General features: G+C 43.4%; 1 protein-coding gene across 5 annotated transcripts in view; it reads right to left on the bottom strand.

The window, feature by feature from the left end:
• ANO3 (anoctamin 3) overlaps positions 1–20,949 on the bottom strand; it is a 187,589-nt gene that overhangs the window by 77,432 nt on the left and 89,208 nt on the right. For all 5 annotated transcript variants that reach the window (XR_010306682.1, XM_064163080.1, XM_064163084.1 and 2 more), the window contains exons 2-3: positions 3,218–3,430; positions 2,244–2,315 (exon numbers count right to left, since the gene is read on the bottom strand). Coding sequence is in view for 4 of the 5 variants with exons in the window: in XM_064163080.1 (XP_064019150.1) it covers positions 2,244–2,315; positions 3,218–3,430 (285 nt within the window). In the remaining variant the exon portion in view is untranslated. The remainder of the gene's footprint in view (positions 1–2,243; positions 2,316–3,217; positions 3,431–20,949) is intronic.

Genomic DNA, 20,949 nt, shown 5'->3' with positions numbered 1-20,949 from the left:
ACCAGCTCTCTTACTCACCAAGTATAGGAAAAACTGTCCTGATGCAGCTTTTCACCCATCTCACAGCACAGTCAGAAGAGATGTGACAGCCCTTACCTAGGAAGGCATTGCCTAAAGACTACAAGGTCCTTACCTGAAAGCACACTGGAGACATCACATTTCTGTTGATGCAGAGACTGAACCTGGTTTTCTTAGGTCATATCCTCTGTGATTTTTCAGTCCCTTCTTCCATGCAAATATTGTATGTACTGCAGAGGTTATGCTATATGTTTTGGTTTATTATACCATCACTTAACCAAAATTCACTTACAAGCACTTCTGCAATTGAGCACTGAGAGAGGCTTTTATTAGGATATTTTGTTGGATGGTTAGTTTTGGTTCAAGTCTTCCTTTCTCAGTTGACTATGTTGTTGCATAGCACATAAATAAGGGAATCTCTTCTATATAAGCTTTGTAGTGGTTTGATTTAGGATGCAGTCAGAAAACAAGGTAAGCATTGCAGTAAAACTAAGAACTACATCATTTATTATCAAGTTCCTATCTAGGAAGAATTTGAAGGAAGATGAATTACAATGCAATAATCCCTCAGCAAAAGCTTAATTCAGGAAGAAATGCAACAACAGCCACAAAAACCCCAACAGAATTTACAAAGTATAACTGAATCAGTGTTGTCTTATTTGCTACTGTTCCTTTTTAATGTCAGACAACTTCAAATTACTCCTTATATCTAAATCCTTAAAGCTAATTTCTATTGATTATGTTACCATTTTTGACATATTAGAAATCAAACATTTCAGATTAAGAATGGAATGCTGATCCTCAACCATTTCTAATGGCAGGATCTGCAGACAGCTACTTGTGTGCTTACTTGGGTTGGATTTCCAACAGGACCTAACTACTGAAAATCTTGTTGCCTTAGCTATGTTCATGATAAACAGGATTCTTAAAGGCTTTAGCTGTATTGTAATAAGCAACCCCTTTGTTAAATCTGACTCACGGTGTTTGAAAGCGAACACAAGGAAAAGAAACCAAACCTGGCAATGCCAAAGAGAGTAATTTTAGTAATGGAAAGAGACTTAGCAAATGTAAGCACTGCTACAGGCTGGGGACACGACCCTGTGAGGAGATGCTGTAGGAACTGTGGGTGTGCAGCCTGGAGGAGGCTCAGGGCAAACCTCGTTGCTGTCTACAACTACCTGAAAGGAAGTTGTAGCCACGTGGAGGTTGGTCTCTTCTGCCAGGCAATCAGCAATAGAACAAGGCAACACAGCCTGAAGCTGTGCCAGAGGGAGGTCTAGGGTGGATGTTAGGAGAAAGGTGTTGGCAGAGAGAGTGATTGGCATTGGAATGGGCTGCCCAGGGAGGTGGTGGAGTCACCATCCCTGGAGGTGTTCAAGAAAAGCCTGGATGAGGCACTTAGTGCCATGGTCTGGTTGACTGGCCAGGGCTGGGTGCTAGATTAGACTAGATGATCTTGGAGGCCTCTTCCAACCTGGTTGATTCTATTATTCTATGAAATAGTCCTGGCATGGTAATAGCAGACAGGGGTTGGAGTGGACAGCCCCAGCAGGACCTGGCAGTGTGCCTACAACCAACGTGAGCTGTTAGAACATCCCCAGGGAGCGCCCGTGACCCAGAGCAATGGGTAGAAGAGTAGGCAAGCAGGGTGGGCACCACAGCTTGCAAGGCAGTAGCATAAAAACATCTATTGCCAACTGAAATAAAAGAGAACCTGCCCACTGATGTCTTTTATCTGACATGCTGTTAATCCCCTTCTTGCCAGCAGGTAAGTTTGTCTGTGGGCACAATTCTAGATGAGCAGAAAGCTGGTTGGCTTTTTGATGTACAGTTCAGTGATGCTGCCTAATGAAAAATTCACCACATTCACTTAATTCAGCACTTTTTCATGTTCTCAGGAGAGCAGTTTGAAAAGGTTCACTTGGAAGATGATACCCATTAATCAGTCTATTTTGCAAAGTCCAAAGTGACAGAGGAGCAACTAAAGCATGCAACCTATTTGTTGATGAAAGACAAATTCTCTTTTGCTTATGCTGATTTTCATCCACACCAGTTCTTACTACTGATTTCTGGGGATTTATTTCTAAGTACCATTTCCTTTCTTGGAGATGAACATCCTAACCAAACATGCTCCTCTAAACACAGAATAACTTCACAGGTGGCAGTGATTTAAGTAATTGAAGGATCACTCATTGATTGTTATTTCAGTTCAGCAACCAACTCACCTAAAAATGGATCACTGTATTCTGTATTAGACAGCTTCATCAAGTTGTTTTCCAAAGTCTCCACCACTTTAGCTGCAATAAATGAAATATTCATATCAGCATTCACATGTATTTTGTAAGTAAAAGAAACATTCCCAAAAGCTGCCAGTGACTCAGATGAAAAAATTTAGGCTGGAATTCTGACAAGTGTCTTCCACTGATGGTAAAAAACCAAGCCCACTTTAATGAAGATTTTCACTCTCTTCCTGAGAAGTTTAATTCAGCAAAATAACTTAGTGGAGTGAAAATAAGTGCCTAGGAAAGGACCTATCAAAATTTATTCCACAGAGGTGCGTTTACAGATGGCAATAATGTCTGGCAAGAGGTGACACACACCTCTACCTAGTGTCCCTGTTAAGGCATGTATATCCATTAAAATAGAAATCCTAGACTAAAAGTTGTTCCTTTTCCCAACACAAGCTAAAACTTATGGGGATTTTCTCCCTTTTCTTTCATTCTCTCCATACCACTCCTCTCCAATTCTGCTATCCATGAATGAATGCACATTTGCTCCTCCCATGTTCATGATTAAAGACATTTCTTGCCAAAAGTCTAACATTTATTTTTCCTCTCTCTCCTAGGATGCACTATAGAAACCTCCATGCTCTTCCCCAGCACGCAGAAGCATTTTCATAGTGAGAAAAAATAATCTTGTCATTCAGAAAAATAAAATGAAAATGACTTTAAGCCTCACTTCAAACACAGCAGAAATTCACACAATAACCCAGCACCATGACTCTTCTAAGCTGTCTTGTGCAAAAACATCTCTCCAACAAACTGCAGCTACCTAAACAAATCAAAGCTTATCAGATGCTTCTCTAATTTAACAAGAGCTGCTAAAACATTATGTCTAACACACCACAGGACATCTAATATTGTTCCCATCAATCCCTTCCATTCCCAGGGTTGGAATTAGCTTCTGAAAAAGCTCCTACCTCGTTCTGACACTACATCCACTGTAGCTGTAGATGTCCCTGCACTTAGAGGCTGAGGCCGGGGCTGTGGCTGCACACGGCTTGGCTGCAGAAATGATGAATGCTTGCTCAGACTCTGAGGATGTGTTTGGCTCTGGGCAAGGCATGGCATAGATCTTCTGGAGGGTTTTAATGGATGCTCTTTCACTGTCTCACTCTTGCTTGTGTTCATACCTGCAAAAGCCAAAAGAAGAACATCAGTTCTGCCATATTAAGTGATGACAAAGCAAACTCATAAAAGAAAGGCAAACCTCCATAAAATATCTATGGTTCCAATAGCAAGGAAAATGAAACACATGAGGTTTGCTATGAAGCATGCCAAAGCCCCCTGCCTGTAGCTGCTCAGCAGATACTCCGTGATTGTTGCACAAGGTGTCAAAGATCCTCAGAAGATTACTGCAGAGAGTCTGTTTCACCACACTATTTCTCTGCTTGACAGCACAATTTACTCTGTGGAATGTTCTTATAAATCTTAGCCTCTTAGTGATATATTTTGCCTCTCTCTAACTGTGCTACAATAAAATCAGTAATCCAAGCATTTCTGCTGCTTGGAGCCCCACAAACTTCCAAGCAATTTTCCCTATCCAAATCTGTGCTACTTGAAGAAGGATGTCACACTCAGCAAGTTGCTCTCTCAGCTAAATCTCAACACATGAGTCCACAACGAAGGTGCTTCGATTAGCAGGATGCTCCCAATATTTAACTAGAGTAGCTAAGGTTAAAAAGGCCTTTCATTTAAAAACCTCCCTGAGCTCACAGCACATGCTTTGCTTCAAATTAAGTCTTGCTCTACCAAGAACTGTGCACTAAGGACAGTTCATTCAGATCTGCACCATGGTGCAATTGTTCTTGGTCAGGCAGAGTAAGTATTAATTTAAGAGGAGGTTAAGGCAGGCAGAGGTAAGCTGCTGCTCCTTCAGAAGGTGCCAGAGGTCTTTGAAGAGATGATGAGCAGAAAGGACTCTTAATGGCTCTGCAAGGGCTGCTCTGTGTCAGAGGAGGTCGCAGTGGCACTGGGCTACAGCGCTGAGGGTACTGAGTTCAGAGGACAGCAATGCTACCTCACATCGCTGCTGTGCTGCTCACAAGGTTTCTGAGCACTCTTTGTAGTTCTTACTAAGTGGAAGTGTTTATTGGACCAAAATCTCTATTAGACACAGGAACGGGTAGTAAAGAGCAACATATACAAAGATGCACTTCTTAATTGTCCTGTGGGACATTAAAACCTCATGTCTTAAGCAGTGATACACTGCCAGCAATTATGGACACTACTACATAATTATTACTGTTGCCAAAAAAGAATGATTCTGACATTTATCTGTATTGGAGTCACTGTGTGTAGCAGGATGAATCACTTTATTACCACAGTAATTTAAGGCAATGCAAATAATCTCACACTGTCATTCAATTTTAACAACAATTTCAGTGATACATGTAAGAAAAAAAAAAAGGAATAGAATTCTTACATGAGGAACTGCCTCAAACTAAAAGAAAATGATCCCCTTTTGCTTTCTCTCACTCTGGAGTCCTCTGTGTCATTTCAAACAGATTCTTTAATACCATGCTGCTTCTGCTTGAAGAGAGCAAGTCACAGGAAGGTAACCTCACAGCACATTTGTGGCTACACCAGTACTATGATCCACCTTCAGGATTCCAATTTAACAAGTTAATTCATTCTCTCCTAGCGTGCTCACAATCCACTTCTGCAAGCTTTGGTGGCATCTGCTGTTGCATGCCAGCGCTTACTGTGCTCTGGCACACAAACAGCTTGTGGCTGACATTATCAACTGGGTCACTACACTGATTTACTGAAATTATTTTTACTCCTTCCTCTCTTCTCCCTAGGGGTGTTTTCTCAAATCTGTACCCTTCCAGCTAGAACTCTACTGCACACAACCTGCTTGTTCAGGGATATTTGGATCTGCAATAAAAATCTGGAAAAAAATACACTGTTTTTTGGGTTTTTTTTTAACTAAACTGCATTTAATCATTCTTTGCCTACAAGATATTCATAGAATGGTTTAGGTGGAAAAAGACCTTAAAAGACCAACTAGTTCTAACACCCCTGCCACAGGCAGGGACACCTATTCAAGAAAGATGTTGAGGTGCTGGAACATGTCCATAGAAGGGCAACAAAGCTGGTGAGGGGCCTGGAGCACAAATCCTATGAGGAGAGGCTGAGGGAGCAGGGCCTGTTTAGCCTGGAGAAGAGGAGGCTCAGGGGTGATCTTATTACTGTCTACAACTACCTGAAGGGGCATTGTAGCCAGGTAGGGGGTGGCCTCTTCTCCCAGGCAACCAGCAACAGAACAAGGGGACACAGTCTCAAGTTGTGCCAGGGTAGGTATAGGCTGGATGTTAGGAAGAAGTTCTTCACAGAGAGAGTGATTGGCATTGGAATGGGCTGCCCAGGGAGGTGGTGGAGGCACCATCCCTGGAGATCTTCAAGAAAAGACTGGATGAGGCACTTGGTGCCATGGTCTGGTTGATTGGTTAGGGCTGGGTGATAGGTTGGACTGGATGATCTTGGGAGGTCTCTTCCAACCTGGTTGATTCTATGATTCTATTCCACTAGAGCAGATTGCTCAAAGCATCATCCAATCTTGACTTGAACACCTTCAGGGAAGGGGCATCCATTACCTCCCTGGGGAACTAGGTCCAGTGTCTCACCACCCTTACTGCAAAGAATGTCTTTCTAATATCCAGTCTACACCTGCTTTTCTCAGGCTTCAATCCATTCCCTCTCATCCTACCACCACAAGCCCTTGTAAAAAATCCCATCCCAGCTTTCTTGTAGGTCTCTTTCAGGTACTGGAAGGCCACCCAAAGGTCTACCCAGAGCCTTCTTCAGGCTAAACAGCCATGACTTTCTGTAGCACCATAGGGGAGGTGCTACAGCCCTTTAATCATCTTTGTGGCCCTAGCAGCTTCATGCCCTCATGGTGCTCCATCCAGCACCAGAACTGCATGCAGTACTGCAGGTGGGGTCTCTTAAGAGCAGAGGAGCACAAACACCTCCCTCATCCTGCTGGTCCTATTTCCTTTGACAGAGTGCAGGACATGGCTGCCTTCTGGGTTGCAAGAAAACATACTCCTCAGGCATTTAGCATTAGCATGGAAATGAAGACAGCACAAGTATGAAAATCTCCCACATTGGAGAAAAAGGTGGTTCAAGTTTATGATTTAATCACATCCTGCCTTTTATTTTAGCACTTGTGCCTTGGAAGTGTTCTTTCCAAGGGGAAGCTGGAGATTCCAGTTATGTAGGCAAATCCCTACATGGCTCCCAGCCAGACTAGCCAGCTGTAGTGCATCTTCTCATAGCTTCCTGGCAGAGCAGGCAGGAAAGACAGAGCTGGAGTATGATGAGCTTCTCTGATCATTAAATCAGTATGCACAATTAAATGCAGGCTCAGCATTATGCCAAACTAGAGAGACTCTAAATGAAGGCAGTTTTCACATGCCTCCAGCTTTTGGCCATTAGAAACACAAAGGAAAAAGTCTCCTGTGCCTCATTCTGTGGCATATAAATATCATAAAGAAATATGATCATTTCTTTACTATTAAGAGTAGGGGGGGGAATATTTCATTTGCTCCTAATTTTAGATGAGAGGCTGTCCTCATATTAACAAACACACTTAAAAAGCCTTAAAATGGAGAAAATTAACCAAACTCTTCCCTGGTAAGGAAAATAACAGCAAGACACAAAATCATCATAGAAGATCTTCAAGGATGATGCCTATTTCTCTTTAGTACTATCAGCACATCATGAAAGCTTTATCTAAAGGTATTTTTTAGATCACTTAATTGCTCTTTCCATTATGAACAGGTCAACATAGAAGCAGAGATTCATTTAAGTAGGAAAAGACCTTTAGGATCACCAAGTCTAACTACGACTTTTCAACATGATTCCTATCAGATGTCTCCAATGTAGCCAGTGTCTCAGGTGAGTGTAATTCCTAGGCTAAGCAAAAAACACAACCTGAATGACAGGAAGTCATTGTCATAGTAGTTTTCAATTTAATCCCAATACACAAGAAGCAGTGATTTATGAGGGTGTTTATGAACTAATAGGAGGTTTAATTACACCATCAATCATGCCCCTGAAGACTGCTTCCATTAAACACCATGACTTACTTCAGCTTTTTGTAGCTGTAAATACTGTGCAAAGAACATAAACAGCTATGAAACCCTTAATGCCTATCCTTGTGTGAGCTTTCCCTCCCCCTCTAAAGTGAGACATGTGAGAGACAACCTTCAGAGTCCAGAAGAATAGCTAAGGACAGGGAAAGGAATTGGTGAGGATGAGCTGAAAGTTCTCCCAAGAAAATGCACCCAGCAAGTCTTTAATTAAATATCTATGGTTAGTTCAATTGGTGCTTATTTAAAAAGCACTGCTCTCAGCATTCAGAGATGGGGAATTTGTCATCAAAGAGCATGGAAAGAGTACCAATACTTTGTGCAAGATTCAGTTCCTAATCATTTTTTACAGTACTTTATCTCTGAGATTAAGGAAAGGAAATCTGTTAGCCATAAATTTTGATACCCAGACCACCCTTATTTTTTAATAAACAAAAGAAAGGAGGTTTCTTCCAACCTGGTTGATTCTATGATTCACTCAGGCCTTTTCCCTTTGTGCCAAGGGAAGCAAACCCACAGAGCAATAAAACCACAGGGTCTAGGGAAGACTGAAGAGATTCCTCCTGCTTAGGTTATGTTTACAAACAGGATTCTCTGTTTCTGCAGCATTGACTGCAAACACTTTTCAAACAGTGGTAGCCTTATTTTTCTGGTAAGAGCAGCAGAGTAAACAACAAACCAACCAACCCCAAGCACAGACCTACCACAGTGTTTTTGCAGAGAACAATCAACCATGTTCCTTCCATTACATACTACTTGCTCCCAGAGCACCGAGGCAAAGACCTGTGGAAGCAGCAGGAAATTCAGCTGCTGAAATTAAAGAATTGCTTGCAAGCTGCCCAAAACTCTCCTTCTAAATATAGCAGAAGGTTGGCCCAGCTCCCACATGGCTCCTGTCAGGAAAATTCCTGTAATAATCAGCTGTAAAACTAACCCAAGACATGTCCCTTAAACAGCTTTACCTTGCTAAAAATTACAGAATTAAGTTCCAGGATGAGAAAAAAAAATCAAACCAAAAAGCAACTGTAAACACCTTTCAGTTTTACTTATAAAGGCATTTTCTATGTATCTACATGTAAAAGGTTAACCCTCGAGGGGAAGGCATCCTATTATTGTATTGGTTCTGTTAGCTAGACTTTGAGTCTTTGGGAAGCTTCAACTAGACCCAATCCACTACATTTTCTCTGTCTATATAGAATTATAGAATGGTTTAGGTTGGAAGGGACCTCAAGGATCATCCAGCTCCAACCCCCTGCCATAGGAAGGGACACTTCCCACTAGAACAGCTCACTCAAGGACTCATCCAACCTGGCCTTGAACACCTCCAGTGAAGGAGCAGCCACAACCTCCCTGGGCAACCTGTGCCAGTGTCTTGCCACCCTCACGATAAAGAACCATTTCCTAACATCTAGTTTGAATCCCCCCTCTGCCAGTTTAAACCCATTACCCCTTGTCCTGTCATCACAGTGACTTCATTCTGTTCTCTACAAAATACCTACCCACAAAACACAGAAAAGTTGTCCCACATTGCAAGGTTGATAGGAAAAGCTGAGTAAGGCAGGAGACAGCAAAGTCAACACCTTACAGACATACAACTTCAAGACTGCCCCGTGATCACTATCAACAACTAGCACACCATGTTAGTGAGATGCACTTTAAGCACTATTTCCCTCTCTGGTTCTCAGGTAACAGCCAATGAATCTCCTCTTCCCTGACAAAGCTGGGAGAAGCAGAGCTTTAAAGTAAAGAACAGTTCAGATTAGTTTGCCAAAAGGGTCTACTTTCTATTAAAAGCACAGCTAAAAACAGTAAACAGCCTCTAACAGTGATTTTATGCAATGCCTTTCACAAAGTTTATCTCCATGAATATCTGGTCTTAGCTAATTTAATCATATTTAACAGAAGGAAATTGGTGCCTGGCTAATCAATAATACTTCCATGCAAATAAAGCAAAATATTTTTGTGCTAACTTGAACATGAGAATTACAAAGCTTCAGAAGGCTGCTGACTAGATTGGAAGATCTCCAAAGCTGTTATAAACATATCTGCCAGAAAACAGGAGAAATCTAACAAAAGAGTCTATTTTCTCCCCAAACCCAGTGCCACAGTGAATCTCTGGAAGGCTGCATGTCCTCATAGAATCAACCAGGTTGGAAGAGACCTCCAAGAGCATCCAGTCCAACCTAGCACCCAGCCCCATCCAGTCATCTAGATCATGGCACTAAATGCCTCAGCCAGACTTTTCTTGAACACCTCCAGGCATGGTGACTCCACCACCTCCTTGGGCAGCCCATTCCAATGCCAATCACTCTCTCTGCCAACAACTTCCTCCTAACATACAGCCTAGACCTGCCCTGGCACAGCTTGAGACTGTCCCCCCTTGTTCTGTTGCTGCTTGCCTGAAGAAGAGACCAACCCCCACCAGAGTAGCCTATTCCCCAGTCCTCATTCTTGGAGTTCTTCAGAAAAAAGCTTTCTCACAGCAGCCTCAGGAGACCAACACTGGTACAACTGAGTTGATTTAGGAACAACTTAATGAGGTTATGGAAAAGGAAGAAAGTGCATTATTGCCTTTTAATAGAGCAAGAAAGGGCTTAAATGCACCAAGCAGAAAATAAATAGGCATCAAGGGGATTGAGCCAGGTTCTAATATTTATTTGCCATCCAAACAAAAGGGGACACTGGAGTGAACAGCCCAAGAAAGCAGAAAACTGAAGATGCTGGTGCTGTCTTTTGCTGCATATCCAAGTGGCTCTGTTCCCTTTGCACCTCAGAGGGTGAAGTATGATAGCAACCAACTACTTCACGAGATAAGAGGAACTGTGAAATGTCTTCATTCTCATTCTGTATTCTGACACTGCTGGTTAGATTAGAAGTGGACAAATCAGAAGCTGGGGCTTATGACCTAATTCACATTGTAACTGCTGCAATACAGCTGTTCAGGGAAGACAAAAGGCATAGTGCCCTACCAAGCCATGACACTTTCTGCACTTAGTTAAAATAACAAGTCAGTAGGACTAGGATTATAAAGCTCAGCTTTCTGTATACACAAAACCTGCATGAGATCTACCTTTAAAGAGGTAACACATTTTGCAAAGCAAATCAGAGAGAGCTGCTCAGTTCATAGAGCAGCAACAACACAATATTCCTCAGATTTTGCTATGAACCCATCCAGAGTTTAGTTCAGAGAGAGAACTGTACAGCAACTACCTCCCCCCAAAAATCAAACCCAAACCAACCTGCAGGTTACTTCAGGTTATATTTAAATTCCAGAAACTGGGTGTCAAGATGAAGGTGCCAGTCTCTTTTGGGTGGTACCCAGTGAGAGGAGAAGGAATAACAGGTACAAGCTAGAACACAGGAGGTTCTACCTAGCTCCTGTGAGGGTGACGGAGCACCAGAGCAGGCTGCCCACAAAGGTTGTGAAGTCTCCTCCTATGGAGACTTTCAAAACCTGCCTGGATGTGTTCCTATGTGACCTGCCCTAAGCAATCTTGATTTGGCAGAGAGGTTAGGCTCTGAAGGTCCCTTCCAACCTCTAACATTCTGTGATGACAAAGTGAGTTACACACTAGGAAAAGCTTCTTAACAAATAAGGTTAGCTAGCCCTGCCATGTACTACATGATAACTTTGAAATCAAAGCAAAACAAACCCACAAAACAATAAGGAGGAAAACTCAACACCACTCAAACTTCCTTATTTCTTGTTTAGAAAAGGTTAAGAGCAAATATATGCTTTTGGGACTGTTCTTTCCCAAATTTCTTTACCCAGTGTGCAAAGCCAGTTGACACAAAGAGATGAGATATTTGTTCTACTTCAGTTCTGCAGAGACCAGTGCTAGCTGACCAACTGCACAAGCAGCAGCTTATACACAGGCCAAAACCCAAAGAAGCTCTGTACAGGATTTTATATCACACACATCTTCGCACACATCCTCTGTCAACCACTTTGTTCATTAAACTAAGGTGGTCCTACATTTACATTTCAATTCCTTTACCCAGAGATGTGTTTTTTTAGTATCAAAATCACCACAGGTTAAGTGGGAAGACAACTTTTGTTTGTCCAAATCAGTCTCTGGTTTATGTAAAGAAACCATAACAAAGTATTAGCTACAGAAGCTGTCAGAACTTCACTGCCTGGAGGTACTGCTTCTGTGCTGCTTTGCAGCTAATTGGAATATTTTAATGAGAAAAATGAGATTATAGGCTGTGAAAAGAAAACAATGGCAATGTCTACTTCACTCATGGACTTGCTGAGATGTATGAAAACACAGGTCTGTCTATCAGAGTCTGCCAGTATCTCTGTTTTCTCACTGGGCTTCTGCCACCCTGCTTGGATCTGTGTAACCCAACTGATCATTCTGCTTCTAACCCCCCTGGCCGGTTCTCCCAACTCACCTTGCATGTAAGGCAGACTCTGGGATAAGGTAGAGGGGTGCAAAGGTGGAAGGGTGGTTGGGAGCCCCTCCTGGGGAGTCTGATTTCTGAGAGAGCTGTTGTGTTTCTGCATTACTTTTAACTCATATTTCTGTATATAGCTGTAAATATTGTAATGTATTGTAAATCTCTGCTTGCATATTGTGCTGAGCTGTGGATATAAAGCTTCACTCCTTAACTTCCAGCCAGCTGAGTCTAGCCTGGGTGATTTCATTGTGTGGGGGAGCAGGTGGCTCCCAATCCATCACAGCTCATAATTACTGTGTCTTGTTTCTGGTTATTTTAACATTTGAGGTCATTCTGCCCCCTTCAGCTTTCTCCTGGTCTGGATATCCTGGTTTCAGTCCAGGCTTATTCAACCTCAAAGTTTTTTAACTCTATCCTTCTGACATCAATGCAGTAATCCTAGCCTCTGGGTGAAGAGCTTGGTGATCTCAATTCACCAGAGATGAGGTGCTGGAAGGTGTCCAGAGAAGGGCAACAAGGCTGGTGAGGGGCCTGGAGCACAGCCTTGTGAGGAGAGGCTGAGAGAGCTGGGAGGGTGCAGCCTGGAAAAGAGGAAGCTCAGGGTAGAGCTCATTGCTGTCTACAACTACCTGAAGGGAGGTTGTAGCCAGGTGGGGTTGATCTCTTCTCCCAGACAACCAGCAATAGAACAAGGGGACACAGTCTCAAGTTGTGCTGGGGGAAGTATAGGCTGGATGTTAGGAGGAAGTTGTTGTCAGAGAGAGTGATTGGCATTGGAATGGGCTGCCCAGGGAGGCGGTGGAGTGGCTGTGCCTGGAGGTGTTGAAGCCAAGCCTGGCTGGGGCACTTAGTGCCATGGTCTGGTTGATTGGCTAGGGCTAGAGGAGCTTGGAGGTCTCTTCCAACCTGGCTGATTCTATGATTCAGAAGACCCCTCCAGCCTTATGCTATGACAGCCACACTCAGGAGACACTGTAGTTCTCTTAAGAGGTTTGAGAGTGAGCTGCTTAGGTGTGCTGGCAGTGGCTCAGACTTTAGCATCCTTCAGGAGTGTTTGCATCATGCTCCTCTGAGTTTGCAGGTTCATTTGCAGCCAAGCACAAGAGAGCTGATTAAATACAACAGGATGTGCCACACAGTATCTGCAATTAAGGCTGCAGAAGCCATTTATATTCTGGCATTTCTGAGCTGAGCAGCACTGTAGAGTCTACAAAAAATAACAGTAAGGGCACACACAAGGACTCCTAGTAAGAGCTGATTAAATAAGAGTTAACACAGCATTATATTAAAACAATATGAAAAAATATCAGCTACTTACAGTTCATGTTCACATGAACTTCCCTAACAGCTTTCATAACCTTTTAAGAGCTGTTTCTGACTTAAGGGAGCAAACTCCTTGGTTTCATCCAACACTAAGATCCCATCTTCTCATCTCCCTTTACCTTGCACGTGAAGCTAAAAATCAGAATACTATATTCAAGTTGCCTTCAAGAGATCATAGAATGGTTTAGGGTGAAAGGGACCTCAAAGCTCATCCAGTTCTAACCCTCCCACCATAGGCAGGGACACCTCCCACTAGAACAGGTCACTCAAGTCCTCATCCAACCTGCCCTTGAACACCTCCAGGGAGGGAGCAGCCACAACCTCCCTGGGCAACCTGTGCCAGTATTTCACCACCCTCACTGTAAAGAACTTCTTCCTGACAGCTTGTTTAAACCTCCCCTCTGCCAGTTTAGATGGCTCAGGGAAGTTCTTAGCCAGCTTCAAGTACCCAAAGCTACAAAAATATACAGTAGTCAACATGAACTGAAGCCATAGAAAAGACTGGAGAAGGCAGAGGAACCCACCCCTGCAGATGTGTTCATGTGGTGCTTTCAAGGCCCTGATACAAGTGGAATCATTGCTGGCCTAGTCCTTAGAGTAGTTCTGTTAGGATTCACAACCTCACTAGCCTTAGCAGTCAAAATTGTACCAGAGGCTTTCACTCGTTCAGACGGAAGCTGTGGACCAACCTCTCAGGAAAGCCTTAGGACATGACAGAAATTACTTCTGGAGAAGTTTGACCTTTCCTCATGAATTCACAGACTGCATTGGGTTGGAAGAGGCTCACACAGGTCATCCTGCCCAGCTCCCCTGCAGTGAGCAAGGACACTTCTAACTAGATTGGACACTTCTAACTAGATTGCACTGCTCAGGGACACAGTCTGATCTAGAATGTCTCTAAGGATGGGGCCTCAACCACATCGTGGGCACCCTGGCCCAGTACTCCACCAGCCTCACTACAAAGAGCTTCCTCCTTATACCCAACCTAAACCTACCCTGCTCCAGTTTCAAACCATCGCCCCATACCCTTTCACTCCATGTCTTTCCCCAGCCTTCCTGTAGGTCCCCTTCGGATACTGAAATGCAGCTCTAAGGTCTCCCTGGAGCTTTCTCTTCTCCAGGCTGAACAGTCTTGATTCTTTCAGCCTGTCTTTGTAGTAGAGTTGCTCCAGCCCTCTCGTTTTCTTGTGTGCTCCCACAGCTGAGGATCAGCCAACCTCTTTGCTTAAGTAACTCTTACTTAAATTTAACTTACTCCTCTACTTTCAGTGAGGACAAATGAGTTTGCTGCTAAACTCTGTGATAAGCTAATCCATAATCACCAAAAACTTCATACTACATTTCACATGAGGATTTAATGGCTCAACATGTGAAGGAGTGAAATAATCCTTGGGTTTAAGAATCCCTAAGTACTTATCTACAAAAGTGACACAAATAGCTTCAAAGCTTTTTGTGCAGACTTTTGATATGTATTTACATGGTCATATGCATTCCAAAGTGCCTCCAAATGTTGCTATGATAATGAGCACATAATAAAAGCACACAAGATATGCACAGAACTGAGACCAGGAATCATCGTGGCTTACTCAGTGATGCAGGAAAAACCTCAAGTGCATGAAGAGCAAACTCAATTAAAGGAAATCAATTCAAACCTGTTACAGGAGAACAAAACCAATGAATCATATTGAAATCACTCTTAATGTTTTAAACAAACACATAAGCTGAAATTGTATCACCCGCTACTGATGTGCAGAGAGGTGAAGAGAAGGGCTCAGGATCAGCAAAGCAGATTTCTTGCACCTCTGTCACTGGCTTCATAGACAGTCTCTGCTGAATGGAAGAATTACAGCCACAAACCCCTTATACACACTGAAAAGTATTTACTGGGGAAAAAGCAAGGTCAGTGTGAATTTGTGTGATCAAGGATGACTAAGATGCTGAAGGAAGATCTCCCTTATGAGGAAAGGCTGAGAGAGGGAGCTGGAGCTCTTCAGCTTGGAGGAGCCTGAGGGGTGACCTCATTCATGTTTATAAAGATGTCAAGGGTGAGTGGTGGGAGGATGAAGCCAGGGCTCTGCTCAGTGATGTCCAGTGATAGGACAAGGGGCAATGGGTGCAAGCTGGAGCAGAGGAGGTTCCACATGAACATAAGGAAAAACTTTTTCCACTGTGAGAATCACAGGGCCCTGAAACAGACTGCCTAGAGAGGTGGTGGAGTCTCCTTCTCTGGGGATATTCAAAGCCCACCCAGATGCATTCCTATGTGACCTGCCATAAGTGATCATGCTCTGGCATGGGGGTGGGCCTGGATGGCCTCTCAAGGTTCCTTCCTACCCCTAATATCCCTTGGTTCTGTAAATTAAGGACTAAACCTTTATTTATCCTATCCAGCTTTTCTCTGTGGGGCTTAGCTCTCTGTATGAAAAACACAGAGAATCTGTGTCCTTTGCACTAGCAAAGAACTACAATCCTACTCCCACATGCACATGTCTTTTTTGTTGAGGCACACATACTTAAAGCTGTCTGTTTCACCTTCAGAAATGATGATTAAGGTTATCTTAACATACAATGTTAGGTTCAGATCTGACTGGAATTAGTAATCTTCAAGCCTAGACACACAACAAACGGTTTACCAAAAGCTAATTTAGAACCTAAGTGCTGTGCAAGAGGAAGGCAAAGCTGCAATGTCCTTTATAAAACATGAAGTGGTAAAACCTGTTAAAAGTGAGTGGGGCATAAGCTTAGAAACAGGTATCACATTTGAAAAACACAATGAAGTTATTACTTGCTCTGTCCTTTCTAATGGCATCAGCTAAGCCAGCAGTTTTAGAAACAGCTGATTACCTGCATGTGAAAAGCTTGATTGAGCCTGCACTGAGAAGACCATCAAACACGCTGGTTGAAAGTGATCTCTAAAGTTGGATCTAATTCAAACCCCTAGCAGTAAGCAGGGAATCTTCGACTAGGTCATGTTGCTCTGAGCCCTGTACAGTCTGATCTGGTGTGCTCCCTTCAAAGATCACAAGAAAGTCTTCCTGGAGCCTGCTCTTCTCCAGGCTGAACAACCACAACTCATTCAGCTTATGTTCCTAGCAGAAATGCTCAAGTCCTCTGATCATTTTTGTGGCCTCCTCTGGATCCATTACAACAGGTGCATAACAGAGGACTCCAGGTACAAAAAGGTGTCTTTCCAAATCGAAGAGAAACCATTTGCATCACTTTCAAAAGCCTCTATTCCCACCTTTCTCTCCTGTCCCTCTGCTGAGGGCTGCTTACTCCACTGCAGAGACTGCAGCACTAAACCAGTTCAGTCCAAACCTCTGCACTTACTCTGCAGCCTGCTTTCATTGCCTGCCCCTGCCAAACCAGTGGGCTGTGTAATGAAACAACCATTACAATGCAAATATGCTCCTATTTTTGACTCTCCTGAAATTATCACCTCCAGCAGCCATCACTTCTACTTTCCCAAAGCAAGACCCTTCCTAAGCCATCAGCCTGAGACACGTTCCAGTTTCCTTTGACTGTGAAACAGTGGATGGCACAGACTGAGACAATAAATGTCTGCCAAAAAACAGGCCTGCAAAAGTGATGTGTCCATTTGAGCACGACTTCTACAGCACCACAGTTATCAGCATGGTGAAAGGAGACAAATGTTGAGGCTTATAGTGCTGAAAATAATGCAGGAAAGTAAAATTTAAAGAGAAAAGTCACACTGAGGGCAGCTCCAGCAAAATCTGAAGAGAGACAAAAGCCCAAGATCATAGAATGGTTTAGGTTGGAAGAGACCTCAAAGCTCAACCAGTTCCAACCCCCCACCATAGGCAGGGACACCTCCCACTGGATGTTAGGAGGAAGTTGTTGGCAGAGAGAGTGATTGGCACTGGAATGGGCTGCCCAGGGGGGTGGTGGAGTCACCGTCCCTGGAGGTGTTGAAGAAAAGACTGGATGAGGCATTTAGGGCCATGGTCTAGATGACTGGATAGGGCTGGGTGCTGGAGGATAGGGCAGGTTGGACTGGAGGAGCTTAGAGGTCTCTTCCAACCTGGTTGATTCTATGATTCTATGGGATGCTCATCGGGCGAAGACACAATCAGAGCCAAAGCCAGTGCAAAGTTGCTTAAGCAGACATTTCTCATCACTGGTGAATCTTGACTCAGAGAGTTTCAGCATTGCTATTTTTGGGTTTATTATTGCTGAGGTGATAGTTGGAGGAAGAGAACACCCCTAAGAACACTTGGAAAGGAGAAATGCCTGGGTTCAATTTTAAAGGCTGGATATATCCTTTTATCTCATTTACTCCCTGACGTCTCCATTTCCACCTGGAAAGGAAATATATTCGGGATGGCTTTTAAACATCAATTATGCATGCATTTCTCAAGTCCTCTTGTGGGGAAGACAGGTCAGTGCCTGTGCTTTTCAGAGACAATGGGAGCTGCTGTTTGGCACACGGCCAGACTATCCTTAAAGTCTGCTCTTACCGTTGTAAACGCTAATATCACCCCTGAGGAGACTTTGCCTTTACTCTGACTCAGAGCAGCTATTATGTAACTCATTCTTCTCTCCCATTTTCCTCTTCTGTTCAGATTCTTTAGTACCTGTACAATTATTATATTTGCCCTTCTATGTAATTCTTCGATGCAGTTGGTTTAAAGCAGTGACAAGGCTGCTGCCTGACGTCTAGTAAGGAACGGTTTGTACGCTAAGCACACTGCTGAGCAAAACAAGATACATCTGTTTCAGATGTGGTATTAGTGCTCAGAACCACACCACTGACCCTGCCTACACTGCTGGTACGTTGTTTTGGCAAGGAATTGGACAAAATATGTCACAGGTGAGATGTGTAAAGAGGTATTACAAATGACTGCTTATCAACACTATCTGCTTTTCCAATGTCATTAAACAACATCTACATTGGAATGAGGATTTTAAAAGCAGCGCATCTGGATAACTGCAGTTTGCATTTGGCATCTTAATGCACCACAGACACTTTGCTCTGGAGGATCCAGGATAAATCTCAGCCATCTTTTAAATATCTTTAAATAAAAAGGTTTCCTAAACCAATCAGAAAACTCCTTCAGGGGAGGAATAATTTAAAAATCCCAGCTTTTGACCCTAACCCTTTATTGACAGCTGTTTGTGACACTGACTAGACATCATAACCTGGATTTCCCTCCACAAGTCAGGGAACCAGAACACCAGCCAGACACTGCTGAGCTCCACAGCAGGCACTGTAGTGCATTGGCTGTGCATGTCACAAGGAATCATAGAATCAACCAGGTTGGAAGAGAGCTCCAAAGTCACCCAGTCCAACCTAGCACCCAGCCCTGGCCAACCAACCAGACCATGGCACTAAGTGCCCCAGCCAGGCTTGGCTTCAACACCTCCAGGGACAGCAACTCCACCACCTCCCTGGGCAGCCCATTCCAATGCCAATCACTCTCTCTGCCAACAACTTCCTCCTAACATCCAGCCTAGACCTCTTCCAGCACAGCTTGAGACTGTGTCCCCTTGTTCTGTTGCTGGTTGCCTGGCAGAACAGCCCAACCCCACCTGGCTCCAACACAAAAGAACAGAAAGATTCAACATCTTGACAAGGTCTCCACACATGAAACCAACTGCCAGCTACAACTTGCCACATATACTCATTGCATGGAATTTTCTGTTAGCATTTCAAACATGCCACACAAGGTGTGATAACCTGATAATGCACCCGGAGCCCTTGGAGAGATTGCTTTCTGGTGATACACCCTTAGAAGGAAGGTGCCTTCAAAACACTACGAGGCAGTGGAGAAATACAGAGGTTTGCCCACAAGTCTGCAAGAACAGGCACAGGCCCTGACATTCAGCACACAGAAAATAACCATGATCCACACGGCTCTGCCAGAGCATCTCATTTTGAAATTCACTCTCTCTTTGCAGGTAACTGCAGTAATCATCTGCACCATAAACTAACAGAAGAAACAAAGAGAGCACTACATAGCATCCTCCTGAGCTAGGAGCTGACATCCACAGCACAGCCCTTCTGCATCACAGCATCATCACTGCTTGATCTCACAGGCACTGAAGTCTGAGGGCTATATCAGGCTACTAGTGTTATTTTTTGTACTAGAATATTGTGTTTGGGCACTGGATTGCAGGATTTACATAGCACTGGCACTCCTGAATACTTAAAATCATTAATAGCTTTACAAAATCTGGGAAAAGTTGTATTTTCTGGCATTTCAGGAAGGTAATTAAATTGCTGGGTCCAGTTCTTAGGTCTTAAGTTCAATTCCTGCAGTCAAAGGAAAAAAATCTCTTCTAAATTCTATGTACACATTCAGGAACCAATGTTTCTGTCTTTACTTACCACTTCACCATGGTCTCTGTTGATATCAGCTACCTATTTGCAAAACTTTTCAGTGAAAACTGAAGAACAACTCCAAACAAAATGAAGTTTGCTGTTTATCACAACACTCAAACGGATGAATTCATGCCTGAGGTTGCAAACACACAAGGGCAGACCAGAAACATACAACCACACAAAGGCAGACCAGAAACATGCACTAATATGAGAAGAGACCTCAAAGCACCCACAAGTTGTGACACCTAAGACAGAAGATTCCCCTAACCACAGCTGCCCTGTGAAATTCAGCTTTTGTTCTTACACCTTTGCACACACTGAAACCAGCTGAGATGTGATTTTGTTGCCCCACACGAAGTGCCAGCACATGCTGAAGACGGATTTCAGCACTGTGCAATTATTGTTCTCCTGAGAGTCTGTCTGCAGGTCACTACAGTTGTGAGGCTGAAGAATTGAGCCATTTTTTTCTCTCTACTAATTGCAATGTGCCTTCCTGTTAGCTCTCAGCAACTGGTGAGATTTACCATGGGACAAAGGCTGCTCAGAGCAAGACAAAACGAAAAGTTCATGGATCAGAGGCTTTCTTTAGCCTCCTTCAGCAAGCTTTGTACCAAGCCTGAGTCAGCTACCTGAGCATTAGGCCCGAACAGAGAGCTCACTGTGTCCCAAGACATGCTGTGGAGGTGTACAGAGCTATTTTAAACATCTGCAATTTTATCATTTTCCTAAATTACAGGGGGAAAGTTGAGATCATTCCTAAAGCACTTCAAAACTCTAAAGGCTAAATATGTGAGGAAAAGATATAAAAAAAAGCCCTCCCAGTGCTTTTTCCAAGCCTGTGATTTAAAGAGAAAATGATATCCTTTCAACAAAAACAATTAAGCAAAATGTACAGAACTCTGCAGCTCTTTTATACTCATCTTTGCACTTGATGTACATTTCAGTATTACTGGAAGTTATTCTTTTCTTTTAATGAATGCCTTTCAACAGACCCAGAATGGCTTTTATTAATGTTTTAGAACTTTATGAAATTCTAGAATTGCTCATATAGAGCAATAAGCTTTATTGCTGTCTTTCAAAACAAAATACTTGTCAGAATACTGCATCTCCTCTCAGGAGCAACTGGAGCATCCTTCCAGCCAACTCAGTGCATGTGGTAGTGTGATGGTTTGGGTGTTAGCTGCCTCAACACACCCCCCACCCCTCACCATGAGATCACCCAGGCTAGACTCAGCCAAGCTGGAAATCAGAATGCAGCTTTATACTTACAGCTTAGCACAACACACAAGCAGATATTTACAATCTGTACAGCTAGAGACAGAAATATACAAGTTTAAAAAAGTAATGCAGAAACACAGCAGCCCTCCCAGAAACCAGAGTCCCCAGGAGGGGCTCCCAACCACCCTTCCACCTCCTTTCCATCCCTCTGCCTTATCCTACACCTTGCCTTACGTTGAAGGTGAGTTTGGAGAATCAGCCAGAC

This window comes from Pogoniulus pusillus, chromosome 24, assembly GCF_015220805.1.
Source record: "Pogoniulus pusillus isolate bPogPus1 chromosome 24, bPogPus1.pri, whole genome shotgun sequence".
Lineage (NCBI taxonomy): Eukaryota > Metazoa > Chordata > Aves > Piciformes > Lybiidae > Pogoniulus > Pogoniulus pusillus.
The sequence above is the reverse complement of the archived record's forward strand: the minus strand, read 5'-3'. Positions and strand labels throughout refer to the sequence as shown.